This window comes from Gracilinanus agilis, chromosome 4, assembly GCF_016433145.1.
Source record: "Gracilinanus agilis isolate LMUSP501 chromosome 4, AgileGrace, whole genome shotgun sequence".
NCBI classification, from domain to species: domain Eukaryota; kingdom Metazoa; phylum Chordata; class Mammalia; order Didelphimorphia; family Didelphidae; genus Gracilinanus; species Gracilinanus agilis.
Window position 1 is genome coordinate 490,895,863 of NC_058133.1, and position 22,116 is coordinate 490,917,978.

The following is a 22,116-nucleotide window of genomic DNA, read 5'->3' on the forward strand; positions in this document are numbered from 1 at the left end:
AGGTAGTGGTTCTGTTATGTTGTGATGATCTTAAGAACAGAAAGAGAAAGGAAAAGGAATATACTAGAAAGGCAGGGAAAGGAAGCTTAGGGAAAATTGTTGCACCCAACCAGGCTAAGTTGCCATTCACTCAACAAGGAGAAAGGGAGAACAGCTGACACTAGAGTCTCCTCATCTGAAATGATCAGGGGATGGAATTCATTCTTCTCTTTCTCATATAAATATCATTTTGAGGTGGAAAAGAAGGGGAATCTGAGGGGGTGTCCATTAATTGGAGAATGGCTGGCCAAGTGGTGGTATATGAATGTAATGGAATACTATTGTGCTGTAAGAAATGATGAAGGGGATGGTTTCAGAAAAACCTGGAATGAACTGATGCAAAGTGAAATGAGCAGAACTGGGAGAAAAATGTATATAATGAGATAACATTATGGTAAAGACAAACAACTGTATAATAAACAACCATGATTTCAGAGTACCCATGATGAAGCATCCCACCTACCTCTTGGATAATATGGAATTTGTTTTGACTTATTATACATGCTTGTAACAGTTTTGTTTTTCTTTAAGTCTCTGTTATGGCAGGAAGATAAGAAGATAGATTTCTGAAGATTGAAAAAAAAATACACACACACACACATACACACACACACACACACACACACACACAAAATTTTCAAAAAGTAAAGGAACCTTGATTAAAAAACAACCTCTACCAAAGAACTAGAAACAAAGTTTTTGCTTACTGATAGGGGAATGACTAAATAAATTGTGGTATACAAATGGAATAGTACCATGTCACTGAAAAATGATGAATATGAATAAGTCAGAAAAGTAATAGAAGGCTTATATGAATTGATACAAAGAAAAGTGAGCAGAACCAGGAAAATAATGTGTGACAATATGTATATGGAAAGAATAAAAAAACCTGAACACTGAAACTTTAATGGCCAAGCCTGATCTAGAGAATAGAGACATTTTCTTACCTTCTTTTTTCAGAGGATGGGGATTATGGGAAGTTTGAACATACTCTCATATATAGGAACTGGGTTCAAATCTGGCCTCTGATGCTTCCTACCTGTGTGACCTTGGGCAAGTAATTTAACTTCTCTGGGTCTCCGTTTCCTCAGCTGTAAAATGAGGGCCTTTTTCTTCTAGCTTTAATGCTATGATCCTATGATTAAGGTGTTAGTTGGTTCTGCTGAAATCCTTTTTCTCCCCTCTTTTCAGATTTACATCAGGGTCTCCATGGTGTGTGTGTGTGTGTGTGTGTGTGTGTACACACACACACTGTATGTGGCCATTTTGCAATACACACAAACACAATTATATATATATATATATATATATATATATATATATATATGCATACGCATGTATACAGTTGCTGGTGCATAGGTGTTCCTTCTCATCCCTCCCTCCCCATTTGTGTCTCAGGTCCTGGTACATAGTGCAAAATAGGTATTTATCTGTTCTGCCATTTGGGCCTTCAAAGAGAAGTCACACATACTTTCTTGGTCTTCTGCTGCATCTCTCTTCTGTCTAGATTTCGAATCCCACAGGTATTCCTAACCAAAGGCAATGAGTGGTACGGACAACAGCTATGAGCCTTGATGGGCTGTTGAAGGCGTGTATGTTCAGTTTGTTTGAAGAGGAAGGTTGTGGTTAATATCAAGGTTTCTCTAATTCCCAGCTCAGAAACATAAAGGCCTCAAAAGCATCTTCCACAGTTAAAATTGCTTTCTGATCAGGAAGCACAATGCAGTTTTTTCACTGGTCTTGATGGTGATTATGCTATTTTTAAAAAACCTTCACCTTCTGTTTTAGAATTCATACTGAGTATTGGTTCCAAGGCAGAAGAGTGGTAAGGACTGGCAATGGAGGTTAAGGTACTTGTCCAGGGTCACACAGCTGGGAAGTGTCTGGGGACATTCAGGACCTGCCATTGCGAGGTCTGGCTCTATCCCCTGAGCCACCTAGCTGCCCCCTGAATATGCTATTTTTGTCCCAATTCAGTCTCTTCTCTACACATGTTTAGTCAAATACCTCCACTCTCTCACACCAAAGTCCTTCACATTTTCCCTGATATGGCAGTGAGAGAAGCTGGTTTAGGAAAGCAGAAGGGAAATTATATTGCCTTTAAAAGGGATCCCAAGCCAGGTTTCTTTTCTTGTAAGATACAACATAAATTTCCCCAATCCAAATCTCCCATCAGTAGACTGTATTTTGCTTTTCTTATCTTTACTTGGATAGAGGCCAGTGCATTTGCATCTGGGGCCTTTAAACTTGATGATACTCACGATGATTTTGGATGGCCAAAATGGCCTCCCCATTTTCCATTACACCAATATCCTTCAAATCGAAGTTTCTTTAATTTGGGGTTCTTGTCACTGAAAATTAAATTAAGGCTCTCCTGTATGCTGTTTCACAGAGCTAATCATTTTCTTTTTTGCCTCCTCCTTTTTTTTTATTCCTTACCCTCACTCTCTATTTTCCCAATGTGCCCTGCCCGGAGCCACGACACACAGAGTTCTGCCTCACCACATCAGGAATTTCTAAAGTGCTGCTAAAAGGTCTCTCCCCGGGGGGACACACTGCTGACAAATGTGCAAAGCTCACAACTGACACAGGAGACCCAGCCCTCGCGAGGAGAACTTTCTATCCCCGGGGGGGAAGGAATCAGGATGCTTCTTGTCCAGACTATTAACTGCTGTGGGGAACATGAAGCTAGAAGCACCACCCCACCATCCACCTGGCCCAGGACTCCCCTGATGAACCGAGGCCACGAGTCCCACAGCCCCCACCGTGTCAACAGGGAACGGGGTTTGTTTTTCTATAAACAGACAGACAAGGAAAAAATTCAGGTTAAAATGTAATTCTTAAAGGAAGGAAAATAGAAACCAGGCAGTGGGGAATGCTTCATATTCCTAAAAGCCTTTTGTAAGTTAACACATGGTGTCTGCTTCTCTCCAGTCACCTATTTATCACTCTCCTCTTTAGAGAAGGGAAAAAAGCTCTGGCTCCTTTCCTAGGGCTGAGTTCTGTGGCGAGGAGGGAGGGAGGAGGTGGAGGGAGGAGGGTGCTTTAAGCATGATGCAAACCATTTGGAGCTGAGTGAGAGCATTGCCAACACAAGCTGCACTATTTAAACAAGTGAGGAAATGATCGTATATACAACATGCCAGCGAGCACACACACACACCAAAGGAAGTCGAGAGGGTTTTTTTTCATGACACAGAGCTGGATGTCAGCGGCTAAAAGGTCGATATTTTCCCTTAACACCCTTCTCAATGACTTAATCATGTTCCGTTTGCACAGAAAACTTCCCAAGAATAAAAAAAGTCTGGAGAATTAAGGGGAGGGGTGGGAGTGGGGGGATGTTTGGCCTAGTGCTGACCTTGTCCGAGGTTTTCTCCACGTAGCAGGGGTCTTGGGGGGCAGCCAGCAGGGGGACGAAGCCCGAGAGGAGCCGATCCTCTTCCAGGATAAGAAGGGTGAGGTCATCGTCCGGGTCCTTGTACAATGGTACCTCCGACTGATTCACTGCTGTCAGTATGTTACAGAAATCGGCTAGTGTCGCCCACACGTCCATGGCGACCCTGGGAAAAGGAGGGGAAGAGGAATGAGTGGCTCTGGAGCATTCTTAGCACCCACAAATAGGGAGGGGACTTCGGCAAAGCTCTATTAGTACGGGCATCTGCCAGGAAACCTTGAAAGGCAAGCCAGGATCCCAAACTGAGCCCATGGCTGCAATCTGGGTGTGTTTCCATGTACTCAAGCTCAAATTGATTAGGGGTTTTTTTAATCCCCACCAGAGAGGAAAAGGAATTCAGAGGATCAGCTGTCTCCTGTAGGCCCTGTCGCCTCTCCAGACAGTGCGCCAGGGACACTCTCAGACACTCAAGCTACACAGTGCCTGAGGCAGCTCCCACAATTCCCCAGCTCTGGCCCAGCAAGTACATGCCACACGGACACGTCACCACAGCGCCTGCATCGTGGCCCCCCCGCCCCCCTCCAGGACTCAGGCATAGAATGGGAAGAGCTACCCGAGTCCTTTATGCTTGTATTTCTGCAATCTCTTCCCAAGGTATAGAAATGTGTTATTCCCAGCCCAACAAGACCCACACACACCCCGAAAAGATGCCTAGGCCTCATCCTCGTTTTCCAAGCACGAACTTTTACATTTTTTCTGTAAACAAACTTACATCAGTGTCAGACTGTCTATCCTACTTCCTTGGGACAAACAGGGGCACCACACTGCACTGAGCCTAGTCAGGAAGACCTGAACTCAAATGTGAACTTAGATACTTCCCAGGTATGTAACTCTGGCCAAATCACTGAAACTGTTTGCCTCAGTTTCCTCAATTGTAAAATCAGAAAAATAACAGCACCTAGAGCTCTCAGGGTTTCTGTGATGATCAAATGAGATGATATTTGTAAAGAACACTTGGGACAGTGCACCTGGCACATAGTAGGCACTTCATAAATGCTTCTTTCCTTTCTTCCCTTCCTTACCTACTCTCTGCCAACCTCTCTGATTTTTGGGGGGATGGATTCTAACAGTTGTCTGCCTACCAACATCCTTAAATATTATCTTTAAGGACTTAATGAGATAATTTACCCAGCAATTTGAAAGCTATGAAACATTATAGAAAACATTAAATCTCATCATCACCAATACTGTTCTTATGATCAAACACTGACTGGCCCTGAAGAATCTTCCTACTTCTAGCTCCAGAACAACAGTAAGGAGATGAGGGGTTCTCTTTCCGATAACCCACTGAATCCGTCTGTGATTCAGGCCATTACCATGGCAGATGCTAGACTTCTGTAAAAACATCCTCCCTGCCTCTGTAGCAGTCTGATGCTAAATCCAAACCAAGGCCAGCAGTAGCTTCAAGAAAGCTTAGAGATTCTGATCTCCACAGTACACTGTATAGCCAGGACTGCTGAGAAAGGGGTCCCCTGGAATGCCACCCCACTAAAGGAGAATGCCATTAACACAGATTTGACCACTCAGCCCAAGAAGTGAAATGGTAGAGAGCAAAGAACTACTAACATGACATGGGCTACGACCTGGAGTTTCCACAGGGGAGTAGTTGTGCCCCTGCTGAGTGGAGGGCTCAGTCCTGAGCAACATCCCAATTCAGGACCCTCAGAAGAGGGCAAGATAAAGGGTATACAAAAGATAAGCACCCACAACGTTGGGCAGGATTGGAGCAGAGAGTGAGGAGGGTGGGCGTGGAGCGTCCCGAGTGCCTCCAGGTGGACAGGACCAATGCTAGTTTATTTACTGGAATCACTGTACTAGGAAAATGCGATGAAATGAAACATCTTGTTTTCAAGAGCGTCCTGGGAGCCAGGCCGGACACAGCCCCATTAATCACCCAGCAGCCCCCAATACACACACTCACACACGCACACTCACACACTCACACACTCGCACACACAGAGGTAAGTGGCCTCAATATTTTGCATGGCAAACACACACACTGGAGAAGAAACACGGAGAGGCAAACAGCTCACTCAAGTTTCTCTCTTCAGACACCAATAACTCGACTCATTCACAAAGCTCCATCTTTTGGCTCAGCTGGGCTAGGCTGTCAGAAATGTTTAAATATGGAGAAAAATAAACAGTTGCAACGCGTTTTTGTGCAGAGATCTGTCCGAGCTCCTCTGTGATGTAATGGGAAACACGGCGTTCGGGCTACCAGCTGTAGAATAAACAGAGCTTTGAGGGTTAAAAGGAACTGAACTTTCCACGACCCCTATCTGCAGAGAAGAAAAGAATAAGAGGAATGATGCACTGGCCCACAGCTCTGATAGTTTATCCTCTGGTCCTGGCTGCAGAGACAAGCACCGGATGTGATAGGGCCGCCTCCGAGGTTAGCACTGCCCATGGGAGCTACACAGGCCTGGAGAAGGCTCTTCCACCCTCTCCTCCTCTCCCCACCAGTGCCCTGCTAACCAGTGCAGCCCACTGCCCGAGACCAGGAACACAATGCTGGGAAGCCTGGTCAGAGCCTCTGTCCGGGCGCAGAGCGGCAACTTGGAAAAAAACACAAACAGGAAAGACAAGGGAAGAAAGAAGGTGAAAAGTCTTCTGGTTGAACTCCAGGCCTTGGGGTTGCAGCTGGGCGTGGACAGGAATAAGGCTGTGGTCATCAGGCACCCTGGGAGATGGACGCAGGGCATGAAGCGTCCCCACCAGAAGGAGGCAATCGAGAATCACCAGCAGGAGCTGGCCTGGTGGGAGGCCCACATTCCCCTCTCATGCTCTAACCCCCACCATCTTAGACCCAAGATGCAGAAATCTGTGGTACCATCTGGTTCTCATTACTATGTTCTCCTGCCCGGGGCTCAGATAAACCAAAATGGACTCCTCCCAGGGATTACTAGCCCCTGCCTGGGACCCGTGCCCATGCCTGACTTTCACCCATTACCACCCACCCAGGGCCAAAACCTTAGGTTCACTCCTAGGAAGGGCTGGATAAGAATGTCCACACTGATGTGAGATAACAACTCAGCATCCAGTACCAGGAGAACATGGCAAGCCCAGGGCTCTCATTCAGAAGCAAAAGGCTGAGAGAATCCAACAGGGAAGGCAGGTGATGGGTCACTTTTGCCTTACTTGAGTTAAAGCACATTTAAGTCTTTGATTCTCATGATCTGCTTTTCTTTGTCCTCTCTTGTTTCCATCCCTTTGCCTTAGACCCAACCATGACTCCGGTGGAAGTCTTCACCACCTCTTACCAGCACCAGTCAATGGCCTACTTGGCCTTCCCGTGGTTTCCCTCTGATCCACCATCCACAGAACTCCCAATGTGATATGCCATATGTCCCAGGGCTCATTATGTCCCCAACCCAGTTCAGAGACTCTCTCTTGCCACTAGGACAAGATATGAACTACTCTGTATGACTTTTAAGTCCTTCCTAGCCTGCTGTTCCAGGATTATTTCATCATATTCTTCATACTCCTAGTCCAGTCAAAATGGTGGACTTGCTGTTCCTCAAACACTACTTTCCATTTCCTGTCAAGTCTTTGCAAAGGTTCTTTCTGACCCACATCTAGCCTTCATTCCCTTCTTCCTACTGCCTTTTTAGAATCTCTACCTTCCCTCAAAATTCAGCTTCTGTCCTGCCTCCTATATGAGGTCTTTTCCTAGTCTACCTGACATGCTACCACCCTCTCCCTCTCCCCTAAAAATGACTCTAATACCTATTTTACAGCCATCATTTTCTCTCTACATGTTGGTTCTCCCCCTCCAGGATATAAGCCCCTTGTGGGTAGGAAGAGCTGCATTATTTCCTGTATCCCCAGAGCAACATCCCAGTTCCTGGTATGGGCTAACTAAATACTTTCAAATTCACTGACTGAAAATGAATCCCCATTTCAGATCCTAGCTATGCCCACCAGCTATCATTTCTACAGAGTAAGAGAGCTCTCAGGCTATATGTACTAAAGAACTGAACAATACTTGCTTGGTTTCCAGGAAATTGATCTGAAAATGCAAGAAGAAACACTTTGGAGAAAAACATAAGATCCTGAGGCCAGAAGCTGAGGGACATTCAAAAAGATTCAAGGATCAAGTGAAACCTGAGGCCTGGAAACTACCACCCCACCTCTCACTGGCCACATTTCAGAAATGGAATGGTAGACTCTTTGTAAGCAGTTTCTTCTCTATAAAAGACAAAAAGTCCTAGCTTATTCCTACTGGCATGACATTTCCAAAGTCTCTAGGTCTCAAAAATAGTACCCAAGAGGTTCTAGATGTCAAATTCTGGACCCTGGAAATCACTCATTCTCTCAAAGTTCCACTTGATTTTCACTTCAGTCCCAATGGACCACCTTTAGGGTAGCTGTGGGTTGCAGGAAGTCAAGTTCATTTATCTTTGCTTGGGTCCAAATGAAATCCCTAAGGAGATACTAGGAGATTCCCAATCACCCTGAGGTCTGCAGCTGTAAGCTGGTACCTAATGCACAAAAAGTGGCTCCTAGGTAACAAATTATTCAAGTAGCCAAGGTAATCCATGGGCAGCTATATTGGCAGGCACAGAATTCTCACCAAATTACTCATTTCTATATTGTTTCTTTGTGCTTTTGACCAACAGTCTTGAGGATGAAAAACTTACATAGATGGATGAGAAGAGTCTAAATCCCAAGAGAGATGAAGTTACAGATAGTGAGAGAGGCGCCTCAGGAGTAGGGATGAGAGCTTTGACCATTCCTCCAAAGGGGAATAAGGTAGATCTGCCCTACTTTAGATTGGTATACTTAACTTCAATTCTTGGCTAATTCTAGGGCATCATTACAATGCCTTTCAATTGATGAACTGAGCTGAGCAATTAGGAAAGGAAACGTAGCTATCTAAGAGCCAGATGGGTTCATCAAATTTGGTTCTTATTTCGAATGTGTTACTGGACTAGGTAGAATAATCTGGAAGGTCTCTAGTGAAGTGCTCCAGGGTTCTGCCCAAGGCCTTGCTATTGGACTTTTGGTTTTTTTAGTTAGATGAAGAGGCAGATGGCATGCTTATTAAATTTATAGGTGATATGGAGCTGTTCAACACAGATAACAGAACTGAGATCCAAAAAGAACCTAACAGACTAGAAAGATGGACTGAATCTGATATGATGGAATATAACAGGAACTAATGTAAAAAACTATGCTTGAACTCAAAATATCAAGTTCAGACCTTTACTGGCTGAAAAAAAGGCATAGCTAGATAACACTTTTGTAACAAAAAGTCCTGAAATTTTAGGGGCTCCCAAGCCCCTAAACATGAATTACATGACAGCTAAGAAAAGCTAACCCAAAAGTAAGGTGCATCACCATTAAAAAGAAATTTCATGTCTAGAACAAGGGAGCGCAGAGCGCCAGACCACGATGAAATAGAGGACTCAGTTCTAGGAGCTGGATTGTAGAAAGGATGACCAGCTTGAAGGCACATTCAGAGGAGGTAGACTAAGAAAGTGGGACAGTCAAAATCGTGCCATCCAAAGAAAATAGTGATGTTTGTACAGAGGAAAAAAAAAGAATTTAGGGGGCAATAGTGTCTTCAAGTATGTGAAAAGCTATCAGGTGGAGGCAGGATTAGATATGCTCTCTGACACCAGGAAGGAGAACTGGGGATGGTATGTGTAAGTTGAAGGGGCAGATTTTAGCTCAACAGAAGGAAAATTGCTTAACAGTCAGGGCTGTCGAAAAGAATAATGGACTCTTCTAGCACCTTCTTGAGCCTTGGAGGGCTTTAAGTGGAAGAAGAACTCCCAGGATGCCTTGTAGGTCATGGGCTCCAGAGCCTTGTTAGGAGGGTTGTGCAAAGAGGTTCCTGTTCAGATAGAAAATATACTGGATGACCCTTGACATCTCTCCGAATTCTGAGTCTATTGATTATGATTACAAGAGTGGCCCAGTGGTCCACCCATTGGGTACACACTACACAGCAGGACAGTGAGCTCCTCAATGGAGCCAGAACACCAGGTCACAGCTCAGAAAGGAGAGGCCAAGGGCTAGGAGCTGCAAGCAGAGGCGCAGACCAGGACCTGATCACCTCCCCACAGACACACATTCACTTACTCCACCAGGACAGGAAAAAAATAAGAGTTAATTTACTTTTTATTGCCTCAGAATTCCAGGGTTTAATGTAGCTGTCAGTTTGAGTGCAGAGCAGCTGCCGGCCGATACAATGCAGCCCAGCCCGGCCCAGGTGATTGGGGAAACACATTTCACACAAATGGACCAACATCCACTCCTGGCTTGTTGTTTGGGGGATATTGACTCAGGGATCAGATTAACCCTTCGGGCTGAGGTTAGTTCTGCAAACAGTAATCAGAAAAGCAGCTTCAGCCGAAGGCATTGAGAGGCCTTGGACTCTGGGGAGCTTTTCATTTTAGAAGGTGGGGTGTTCTAACCCAAGTTATCCTGTACAAAATGCTTTCTAAGATTAAGGATGGAGGCATTAGATAACAACAATCACCTTCCTGACTTGAACAGAGAAAGAAAGTTATGCCAGTTTTATAGGCGAGAGGTCAGGCAGGATTTGACTTGAAGCTTCACCTTGGACAGGGCATTCCACGGGGGAAGGGAATGCTTACAGGAATCTCTGCTCTAGCGGGGCTCTGTCCATCTTTCTCGTAAGCCCGAGGTAGCGCTGAGCAATCACACACACCACCATTTTGACTGGTGATTAATATCAAGCACAATGACCCCATGTTACAAGCCTGCAGGGGCCTGTGGAGGTGGCCATTTCCTGTGTAATACCAGCTTGTTTAAACACTAACATTCAAACTCCACAGCTGCAGAACAAACCCGGAAAGAGCTGAGTGAGAAGAAGCCCTGCATTGTGTTTCAGAGCCATAGAAGATCAGAGAAGTAATACAGATGGGAAACAAGTTGGGTCTTTTGGTTCCTGGGGTGAGGAGAGCTGGAAATATGGCTGAGCCAGCACAGGACCCAGGCAGAGAGAAGCGCAAAGGGTAAAAAAAACCTCTTAGCTAAAGGCATAGAGGGGAGAGCCACGAGGTCCCAGGTATGGGAAAGACTGAAAGCCTCCAAACAGGCTACCTAAGAACCAGGCTGAAGAAGGAACACCAGGAGGCTTGCAGGCATAGCAAGAACAGAATGAAGGGAAGAATCCAGAAGAAATCAGAATGGAAACAACTCACCAATTCCCAGGTCTCTCCCTCCGGAGCCTTTGGTCAGGAAGGGTCCCTGCCTTTAGTTGTTTGAGGGTTGGGAATCTAACAAGGAAGGGGTTGACACCTCTCTTTTGGGGCTTCAGGAATAGAGAAAGCGAGTTACCCAGATGCCACAATGAGATGAAAAGGAAACACTATTCCCTAAGTTACATTAAAGAGAGGGCAGATAGGCTAACAACATCCTCCTGGGACAAAGGGTTTTTTTCTTTGTGTGTATGTTTTTTAATGGTAAGAAATTTTTGGTCTACTCTTTCAACTTATAAGAACGTATCATTTTAGATTTGATAAGGACACTGTCAAATTGCCAACATAAAACCAGTAGGACAAACCCCTGAAACATTTAATAATCAACCAGCATTGCTCTAAAAATATAGCCTTTTCCAGCCATATACAGCATAGATGTCTAAGGAACTTCCATAGCCCTTATCTCAATCAAAGATGTCAACCAGTCACGAAATCATGGGTTTTAGGATTTCACAGGCATCAGAGACTCTCTTTTCTGAGACTGCTAAATCTACAGGTGAAGGATTTAGTTGGCTCCAGTTTCCTTGAACCACTAGTCTCTTTATCTCTTGTCATAGCCTTCTAGCGTGTTAAACCCATCAGTGCTGAATGTTTGGGGGAAAAAAGGCAGTTCTCCTGGGAACCCAATGCCTCTAATGCAGGTTAGAAGAGCCTTTGGCCACCCATCCAACGGGTAGTCTCATGGTTCCTGCCTCTCCCAGCTTTCAGCTATCATAACCATTCTGACACATCTCATGGTTAAGCATGTGTTGGACCCAAATAACCTGAACCTGGAGCTGGGAAGTACTTCCTCTGGGGTCAGTTACTATGTCTGTTGGGGTCAGACTGAAGACAGAGGCCAATGCCCTGTCCCCCTCAACAAGAAGTTCTTGGGGAGAATTGGGAGAATAGAAAGGGGAGGAGTTTCCTCCCATGCTAAAGATCCCATGTGTCCTTACTTAGTATTCTGAGGAAGAGGAACCCCTTGGTGCCAGGCTCCTCTACTGACGCCCCATCATGGAGCCAAAGAGACTGGGTGGGGAGCCAGGGCAGCAAAGGGGCTTCCCACAGTCACCAAGACTTCCTTCAGGGAAGTGCTGATGGGTGGTTCTTTGATGACCTCCCCAAATGCTTTTTCAGGCTTTTGCATCCTTGATGGGGTACTCTCTTAAGCAAGAATTGCTGAGAGGCGGGGGGGTGTTTTTGGGGTGTGTGTGTGTGTGTGTGTGTGTGTGTGAGAGAGAGAGAGAGAGAGAGAATGTGCATACACACAAGCACTCTTATGCAGGTGTGTGCAATCTTTTCCTCACCTAGCTGGTCTCATTTTTAGTTGACTGTCTTGGAAACCCAGCACAATCTATGACTTGTCATCCTAATCATCCACTAGGTCCCAAAACATAAATTCCCTAAAGCAACCAGCTTGGTCCCATCTCCTAAAAGCAGGGGCTCCCTGCCTAAATCCTCCTCCTCACCACTCTCTCTACCCCAGCATGACAGTCTCCCGGCTACTGGCCTCCACATACACCTTCTCCCAGAATGCTTTGCAACTTTATCTGCAAGCCATGAAAAAGCAGTAAGGCCAGGAATTTTGATTTTTTTTTTTTAAATTTAAGGAGACTTGAATCCAACAGTGTGATAAATGCATCTGAGCTACAATTAGGAAGATATATAGCATCAGAACGCGAAGGTCTGGGCAGCCTGGTGAAACACGGGCTCTCCAGAGCCCCAGCTATGTTTCCCATTATGTAACCCTGGTCATGGGCAGACAGCCAGACTCCAAATGAAAAAGAGACTCTGGCTTGGCACTGGTTCTATTTTCCTATCCTCATTCGGGGTCAGCGCAGTGTCATACAGCTGCAGAGAAAGCTCTGGGGATTAAACCTGGGAAAGACTCCAAGACCAGGACCTGGGTTCAAGTACCAGCTGAAAGCAATAAACCAACTGCCACAGCTGGGCTGAGTTTGGACGTTCTCAAAGTCCCCTGACTCTTTCACTTACTGAGAACTAGAGATCAAGATGAAGGAGGATTTGGCCTCACCAGAGGCCACAGAGGGAGGTGAGCTGTCCCACTGGTCTAACCCTTTTCTTCTGAGGTTCTGGGATGGAATGGGTTCCCCTGCCTAAAATCTTGGAAACCTTTCCCTCTGCTCTGCCATTACTCAAGGTTGCCTTTCACAACTTTCCATTTGCTCACTTGGCAAAGTGGGAGTGCCAGCCTTTTCTTTCTACCAGAAGACCTGCTGGGAGGGTCAGAGGAAGAAGCTTTTATTTCAGAAAGTCTATTGCCCCTCCAGTCTGTGGTAGTGCTCTTCTGAAATGTTTGAGGTCTTCACACTGAAGAAAAAGTTTTCCATATGCTACAATAATTCTCTACAAAGAATTTTCAATAGACCCAAGTCTCCAAGCCTTCACAATGCTAACCATCCCTAAAAGGTCTCAGCAACATGGGAGCTTATACCTCTCAGAGGGAAAGTGAGAAGAGTGGTATCATCTGAAGAGTTGATGTTCTGCCTGTTGATCCCCAAGTGGCCGCATTTCCCATATGTCCTGGTAGGTCAAAAGGAATGACTAACCAGGGATTATTAGAGTTGATGAGTTCCTACCCAGGATGATCAGGCATGGCCTGATGGAAGATGAAGTGGCCAAAGAGAAATCCAAAGAGCTGAATGGGATCAACTATACAATTCCTCTGGGAAGTAAAAACAAAACAAAAATCCAGTTGGTGTTTTAGTCATTTGACTCCTGGTGAAGAAGAGATAGGGAGACCTAAAATATAGAGAGAAAATGAAGAAAATGGGATCCAATGAAGGACAGAAGGTCAGTCATCGAGGCATACTTTAGGAAATACACTGTTGTGAAGCATAAGAAACTGCAATTCAGGACCTTGAGGAAAAACAGCAGGGAGGGTGGGATGTCCAGAGGATAGGTCAACAAGAATGCAAAGAAAATAATGAAAGTCTATTAAAGAAAGGTGATGAGAGGTCATTTCCTGCTCTTATAAGAAGTCAATACATCTGAAAACTAGGGATTCAAGACTTCAGTTTATTACCTAAAGAGATGTTTGGGTGATGTAATTCCTTGCAGAAAAGGCAATGCTGCAACTAAATCTATTGGTTATACAGGGTAAATGAAACCTTTAGCCTCCTGTTTTTCTTTCAGATAAAATGCTTACTGTGTGCGGTAGGCAGTTATCTGGATGTCCTGAGAGTAGGGAAGTAGAACTGTTTTGGGGTAAGGATGGGCCAGAACTCAGGTAGGACCTGATGCTAGGGACCAACCAAAATGGTTCCATTCTGATGGATGTTAATGCCTGGCTCAGACTAAACTCCAAGCATATGTTAGGCCCATGGCAAATGGGGCAAATGGGGCAAATAGCAGAGCCACCCCTTCACCCTGATCTGGCACCCTTGACTCTCTGCCAGCTGGATTTACTAACAGGGAAGAGGCAGAAAGATGTCTTAAGTGCAAAGAAGAACTTGAATTTCCCACAACCCAATGACCTTTCCCCAGCCTGGTCTGCCCACAGGAGAGAGATGGGATGCCCAGGGTTACAGGGGCTTGTCTCTCGGGTAACATGGGTCCAAGCAGCTGCCTGATCAGATCTGCTCTCCCAGTTGGGGAAAAGGAGAAAGACCCGAGAGGGTTGGGCAGCCTCCGCTGGAGAGAGGAGCCCCGCCCCACTTCAGTTCTCAGCGGCCCAGGAAGCCGGCAGGGCTGGGGATGGCTAGAGCCAGGACCACGTGCCTGGCTGCAGTTTGAGCCATTGCCCAAAGATGGGCAGCAGCTCACACAAGCCGGCAATGGGCCATGGACTGCAGCATCCAAACAGAAAACAGACTCTGCACCCCGAGCAAATGAGGCCCAGCACTTCCTGTGTGAGCTTTCCATTTCCTCAGCCAAACAAAAGCCAACTGGAGGAGGGAACAAGCGAGGCAGGCAGTAAAAGAGAGGCCCTGGTGGATGAGGATGCGGATGTGTGGACCGTGCCTAAGGGAACAGTACTTAGAGGCCTGACCTCCTGGCCGCCCAGGAGAGGCTACAGGCCCCAAAGGGGAGGCAGGGCTAACAGCGCATGCTCAGCCTCGGCTTCAGACACTTGGAGATCTTGGCCCTTCCTCATCCTTTCCTTTCCAAAACTGAGCAAATTGCCTAGTCCACATTACAGATTAACGGCCTGAAAAGTCTGAGACAAAAAACTTTAACCCTTTGGGGAGTGCCGCTGGGAAACTAGCTGCTCCCCAGCCAGAAGAACTGTCAGTTCCTTTGTTGCAGTCCCAGCCGCCCAGCTCAAGACTGAGCCCTGGCTCAGTGAGCCTGAGCCTGGAACACATTTTGGCAGCTGAGGGAGGACTTGCAGGAGGGATGCTGAGAGCTGCTCGCTGCTGTGGCCACCACCCACACAGACATCAAACTCAGGGGGAAGTGAAGCCCTCCGTGGTAGGCCATGCAGGTTAGGAGGGGCCAGAGCTATGTGAGGAGCAGGGGCATGAAGGGTAAGGTTCAAGGGAAAGTTTTGGGCCAAGAATTCCATATAGACAAATTGGTTATGCTGGGCAAGAATGTCTACTGAAGATTCTCTTGATGTGGGTCCTTCACAAGCTTGTGAGAAAACAGCCAGCCGAGCTAGAGCCAGAAACAGAGAGCCCAGCAGAATGCCCCTCAGCAGCAGCTTTAGCCCTTGTGTGCTCCACCCAGGAGGCAGCAAAAGATTCGAATCACCCGAGATGGGGCCGAGGCATCCATTGTGTATAATGTGCTCCAGAAGTCTGGCCACCACCAGGGAGTACAGCTCGGAAGGGAAAGTGAGATAGACTTGTGGGGAGTGAAGGAAAGTGGAGTGGGAACAGTACTTTGGCAGAAACACAAGTGCAAACATAGAGAAACAAGGAGAGTGTTAGGGGAAAGGCAAGACCCAAGTCCAGGGTAAGGAGGCAGATTTACTCACTGTGTGGGCAGATCAAGAGATGTGGGTGGAGGGTTCCACGTATCCGGATAACCAAGCATCCAGTCTGACCAAACTTTCACACTGGGCAGTAGCTCTTTCAGGTCTGGGAGGAAGGCTGACACCTTGATATCATCCTGGTCTTCCTCGTCCTCAGGGGAAGATAGGTGAGCTGCAGAGGCAAAGGGTGAGAGCTTGGCCTATGTTGCTGTGGCCCCAAGTAGGGCTTGGGGCGTTGGGATGGCAGCAAGTTCTTAGGGGAGGGAGACCAAGTCCACAGGGCTGCTGGGCCTGCAGATGATGGAAAGCCACCAGCACCCAAGAGGATTCTGAAAAGCAGGACAGAGAGAGAAGCAGTTCACCAGACGCTACCCCTCTGCCCCACCAATCCTAAGAGCTCTCCCTGCCTTCTTTGTGGCCAAAGATAGTGTGGGATAGGCTGGAGTTTCCACTTTAGTTTTTGGCCCAAAGGAGGGCAGAAGTAGAAACTGGGGACATTTGGAAAGCTGGCTTAAGAGGGACACTATTTACCAACCTGATCCAAAATGGAAGTAAATGTTACCTCCAGCTATCCTTTAAATACTCTTGTAGCAGTCCTAGTTGTTCTAGGTTCAATTTAAAAGGATATGGAATTCTTCCCCTCCCCAAAGATCGATGAACTATAACCTTGTTCAATGAATCCCAAGACTCCTGGACCAAACACCTATAGGATGCACAAGGTACTGAACAAAAAGTGAGAGCCTGAGGGGTTAATTTCAATACCTAAAGTGAATCTATGAGCATGTGGCATTCAGTATCAATTGTGGGCAAAAAGGGAACACATTTCAGCATTCAAAGAATCTCAGGATACCTGCCTAACATCCCATATGTAAGGCCTAATTCCTAAAGGGTTGAGAAGGAAGGAGACAGTAGCTTACAGGAAATCAGACAGCTACAGGAAAGGGGATCTGTAGAGTGGGTAAGGAGAGCAAAAATAGTAAATGGAGAGGTCTTGGAGGAGGAAATAGAAGACAAAAGGGAAGGAGGGCTCTGGGGGCCTGTCTGGGCAAAGACTTGGGCAACAAGAAATCCCACCAGTTAGGTGGGCCCCTCATCTACATACCTTTGGCAGATTCTTTTAGCAAGTAGGTGCAGCGCCTCACCAGCAGGGAGAACATGGCCAATCCCAGAGCAGTAGCTTGTTCCTGGATCACAGAACGGCATTCCTCTGAGAAACAATCTAAGGAAAGACCAATGATATGCCATCAGCATCTCCACTCACCCACACCAGGAACTTTGTTCCCCTTGGGGCAGGGGCCAACCAGGCTGTGGGAGTCCAGATGTAACTGCCTATCTCACCAGGCTGTGTTCCCGTAGCTGAGGAAGGAGAGAATACAGGGTTGGGGACTGTGGATCCTTACTCAGATGGTCTGGTTGGGTCTGGGCCTGCAGCATCCCTGGGCTGGCTCCTCCCACCAAAAGATCATCACAACAAGTAATCATGGAGCACGAGATCAATTTCTCTATTGTAAAGGTGATCAAGGCCTGACGTGGGAGGAGGGGAGATATTCTTTCATTGAAATGGGGAAAAAAATATTAAAGAACAATCTGCATCAATTTCCTTCCTATATTACCAGGTATTTTTTGCTTCAGCCTTTCTCCCCTTATTGTGCTTGCATTCAGGGGTGCTACTCCTCGAGATACAGATGGCAGACTCAGAGTAAAAGGTTCTTTTTGTTCTTTCTCCTAAAACCAAACACATAAACCTGGTTTCTAATTATAAAGCCCTCTTCTTTCTCTCAAACCTTAACTCTAACTACATGCCAGTGAAAGGAGGAAGGCATGTCAAACAGCTAGAGCTATTTTATTGGGGATAGAAAGGTGGATATATTTGAACCCCAAACACTTATAAATACCTCCTATTCCAACTCAACTAGATCCCACCATGTTCCTGGGGAATGATGATTAATGAACAGAGCCTCCAAACCATCATCTTTCTGGAAGGAGTCCATAGCACCTACAGAAATGAGCCAGGGGACCAGACCTGTAAACTGGCAGCAGCTGATCCTAGTCCTATCTTCTATGGAAGAGAATTTTAAAAATCTCCCAAGTGCTAACAGGATAATTAGCAGTATATTCAAACTCCATCCCTGCTGGCATTTCAACCCAGACAGTGGAGGGGAGGCACCTCTCGTCAGCTCACCAGTTACACGTCACACAACAGCTCATCAATGGAGCTTAATTGAAGCAGTTATTCAGGGAGATGTCACACAATCACAGCTATTCCTACAGGCTGGCTTCCTCTTCCTCTTCCCTATGGAAGCAGATCTGCTTCTACAGCCAACTCCAAACCCCTTCTGATGACTCTGGCAATGGCAAGGAGCTGGTTAGAGGAGAGGTAAGGGGAAAGAGCCTCTTAGCACACACTGACAGAAGGCTTTCTAGTGCTTGCTATCAGGAGCTGGGTTATAGTCTCTGGAGAAGGGGGAGGGATCTGTAATCCAGAACCACAGAGAAAGGCAGAATTCCTGCTAGGCCTCAATAGGATGGGTTTTGGGAACTCAGTTGCCCATCACTGGGCCTAAGTAGAGAGCAACATTTTCTCCCACCCAGAGTCTAGGCTCCCACTTCCATCACTAACCTAGCCTAGAAGTAGTGGTCACCTGGATTGCTGCCCTGGTAAACAGGAGATCAAGATAGTTTATAAGGTGGTGGGTTGAAGATGACAGAGTCCCTGAAGGGGGTAGTAATCTTCCTTTTAAGAAAGAAGGAAACAAAGAGCTCTTGCTCAGTTTTTTTTTTTTCTGAGAGCACACCTCTCCCAAGAATACAGCTAAGAGAGAACCAAAGCAGCTACCCAAATATTTCACATCAAAGAATACAGTCCTCCCTGGCTGCATCAAATGGGAGCTGACTGATAGAGAGCTCACACCTGTGGCTGTGGGGAAAGGAAAAGAGTTCCCAGTAGTTCATTTTTTCCCCTCCCATTTCTCTGTTCATAAAACCTGTTTTCCAAGTCCTCCAAAACTTAACTACAATTGACTCTCACAATGGTCACACTTAGAGGTGCCCTAAGGGAACAAATCCCAAGTGTCAAGAGTTCAAGGAGCCCCCCTGACCTGCTTTTGATGTCTGGTTGATTCTGGTGAAAATTCCCAGAATCCAAAGGAGTGAGAATTTAGAGGCTCAAGCAGGGAATCCTCAGTTTTCATTTTTCCTCAATTCTGGATATAAAGCCAGAAAGTGCTGGGTCTTATATAATGTGGTCCCTATAAGGTCTTCAGCCTCACAATTTGGTCACTTTCTTTTGCTGTAACAGATATTTCTTGCAGCAGAAAGTCCTTCCCTTCTTAGGCAGATTCAACCTCCCTGATATCTCTGCTAGACATACCCCCATGATTTCAACAAGTATCTGTGGAGAAGGAACGGCACCCATTGTTATACCTTGGCACCTAGAAATCTGACACTATAGATGCCCACTAGTTTCAATACTTATTCAATGGCTGCCAAACTCAAATGAGATGTAGGAGTACTAGATGAGGTAGGGACCAAGGAAGTGTCAATTACTGGTATGATTATTAGTCATTAGTCATATACTTTCCCAAACAAAACTCTAATCTCTTGTTAGCAGGGATTCTTCCACCTATCCACTATGCCAGAGACATGATATTGATATCCAAAGACCAATTGGCAGGGAGGCAGGTGAATGAAGGACAAGGAACGAGATGGATGGAAATAACACAAAAGCAATCCCAGGGAAAAAGACCTGCTTCTATCTTCCACCTCCACAACCCCTTCCTTTGGGCTGCCACACTGCCAAAGGCTGCTAGCCAGCTAGCCTTCCTCAGTCAGGCCTTGGGACCTGAAGAAGAGAAACAAACTCAGACAAAATAGAAAAAACCTGGGACAGAACAGAGTCCATGTCCTCTGAGGTTAAATCTTTCCTCTTTGATTCCCTCTCATCAGTCAGGCATGTGATGTTCAGACTAGCTAGGCATGTAGTACCCCATCTGAGGGAACGGAAGAAGGATGGAGGAGTCCTGGCTACCAGTGGTAGCTAATGCTCAGAGGACCACAGTATAGTTCTTTGTGAAGACCCTTTCATCTTCTGAGGTGAAGACATGTGGTGGCAAGGGGAGGTTACTTGTCACCAGGCCCATTTCTGTTTCATGACAAATGGCAGCTCCAGGCCTGGAAGCCAGATACAACAAATTCCTACTTCGAGCTAATGCTGTGGCTCAAAGTAGGGAAATGAACAGGGGTTGTCACCACTTGATAGCAATGGGGCACGGATGGGACCATAGTTTCCCATCATGGTGACCACTTCAGTTAGGCCTTCCTTGGCCTTTGTCAATGAGAGAAATGGTGAGAAGTAAATGGAAAGGGGGCAGCTAGGTGACTCAGTGGATTGAGAGCAAGGCCTAGAAATGGAAGGTCCTAGGTTCAAATCTGGCCTCAGATACTTCCTAGTTGGGTGACCCTGGGCAAGTCACTTGACCCCCATGGCTTATCTCTTACTGCTCTTCTGCTTTAGAACAAATACACAGTATTGATTCCAAGATGGAACATATGGGTTAAAAAAAAGGAGGAGAACAAATGTGCATTGGGCCCAAAGATGGCTTCACTTTATGTCTACTGTATCCTGAGCTGCAGCTTACTCCCTTCTTTTCAAGTTGTGTCCTTCTAAGGGCCCTTTTTACTTTGTGCCTGGTATAACATGATCACAGACAGGTGGGTCATATCAGTCACTGAGAACACAGGTTCTAGTCCTGGCATTTCCCCTGACTGGATGTGACCTGGAGTAACTTCATTTCAAAATAAATGTGTGCAGCTGTGTGACCCTGGGCAAGTCACTTGACTTCCACTGCCTACCCTTACCACTCTTCTGCCTTGGAGCCAATACACAGTATTGACTCCAAGACGGAAGGTGAGGGATTTAAAAAAAATGAATGTGTGTATGCAGGCATGAATAAATGAAAGAAAAAACATTTAACAAGCACTTTGCTACATGCTTGGGCCACAAACTGAAAAGCAAGAAAGTCTCTCTTTTCAAGGAGTTGACATTCTCTCAGGGGAAGACAAACCCTATAGGAGCATTCAGTTATGCCAGGCACTGTGCTGAGGGAGGATACAAGGAAGCTTACATTTTGAAGAGGTGGAACAAGGGCACAATAAACACAAAGAAAGTAGGGAGAAAGAATATTCTATCAGGAAAGGCCCTATGCGCTCAAACTTTGCCTTGAAGGAAGAGAGGAGGCATGGAGGCCAAGCAGCGCAGAGGCCAAGGAGACAGGAGATGAGGTGATGGAACACAAAGGAGATTAGTCTGGCTGACCCACAAAAAGTGCCTGCAGACAAGCTACGGCCAAGGATGCTGGAGAGATAGGATTTTCAAGGGCTTGATCTCTTCTAATCTTACAGAAATTGTGAGAATTAAATTGAAAAGGTAACTGACACTTAGGCATGCTACTATACTGTTAATCAATCTGCAGTAGGCTAGAGGCAGCAGCCACAGGAAGCCGTCCCCCCTCTCTCCCTATTCTCAGGTGCTATCTTCATGACTGAATCAGGGTAAGGAGGCCTCCTGCAGGAGGGTGGGAGGATGAGGCACTGTTTGCCTTGGTATTTGCCTGAGTTCCTTTGGCATTATTTCAGGTAACAGCAGCCTGATCCAGAGCTGAGGAACTCATTAACATTGCTAAATGGCCTTTCCCCTTATTTCTAAAACTAGCCTTTTCCAGAGTCTGAGGGGATGGACTTGGCTAAAGAGAAGGGACGGAAACACTCCCTTCCTAGAAGGAAGTCACCTGAGGTATCAACTCCATTCTGTTTCTTCCCATGTACTTTGAGAAGGGCAGGTGATCATCACTCTATGGGCCCCTACAGCCAACATATTACCTGCAAAAGGGATGAGTATCTCACTCCTGTGTAACTAGGAGACTCATTTTTCTGAGAACATTATATTCATGGAAAACATAAACCAACTGTCGTCAAAGTTGTATGAAATCAGGAAATGGAGGGGCCGGGAGAAGGCTGCCATGTGGCCGGATGTTATGTATTTCTAATTAGTGCTATACATCTTTCAACAGTGAGTGTCCTTCTGCTGGGAAACACAACACACTGCCCTTGTTATTGTAACTGTCAGAGAAGTGCTTAAACAGATAATCTCCAGGAAAAGTGATAAACACATCCCCTCTCCCACCAGTGTGTGCACAACGGTGCTGCCAAAGCAAAGCTGGGCCTGACAGTTCCAGAGTGGCAAGACCTCCTCTGCAGGAAACAATAAGAGGAAAATTGAGCAGGCCCAGAAGAGAGAGACCTGCCCCATCTGCCCATGCCTGTTGCCCTGTAACAGAAAGACACAGGGGCACAGCCTCTCCTGGGACAGGTAATCTGGCTTCTATCAGGGTGAGCGCTTGAGGGAGGAGGGGCAGGGGCAATGACAGGCAGGGACTGGAGGTACAGTGGATAGAGAGCCACCTTTTTAAAGG

The 22,116-nt window shown here is 46.2% G+C and overlaps 1 protein-coding gene across 1 annotated transcript in view; it reads right to left on the minus strand.

The window, feature by feature from the left end:
• The window catches only part of SMG6 (SMG6 nonsense mediated mRNA decay factor), a 191,253-nt gene that overhangs the window by 74,831 nt on the left and 94,306 nt on the right, over positions 1-22,116 (minus strand). Inside the window, exons 14-16 of the mRNA XM_044675604.1 lie at positions 16,749-16,865; positions 15,650-15,818; positions 3,398-3,599 (exon numbers count right to left, since the gene is read on the minus strand). Of these exons, the coding sequence (XP_044531539.1) occupies positions 3,398-3,599; positions 15,650-15,818; positions 16,749-16,865 (488 nt within the window). The remainder of the gene's footprint in view (positions 1-3,397; positions 3,600-15,649; positions 15,819-16,748; positions 16,866-22,116) is intronic.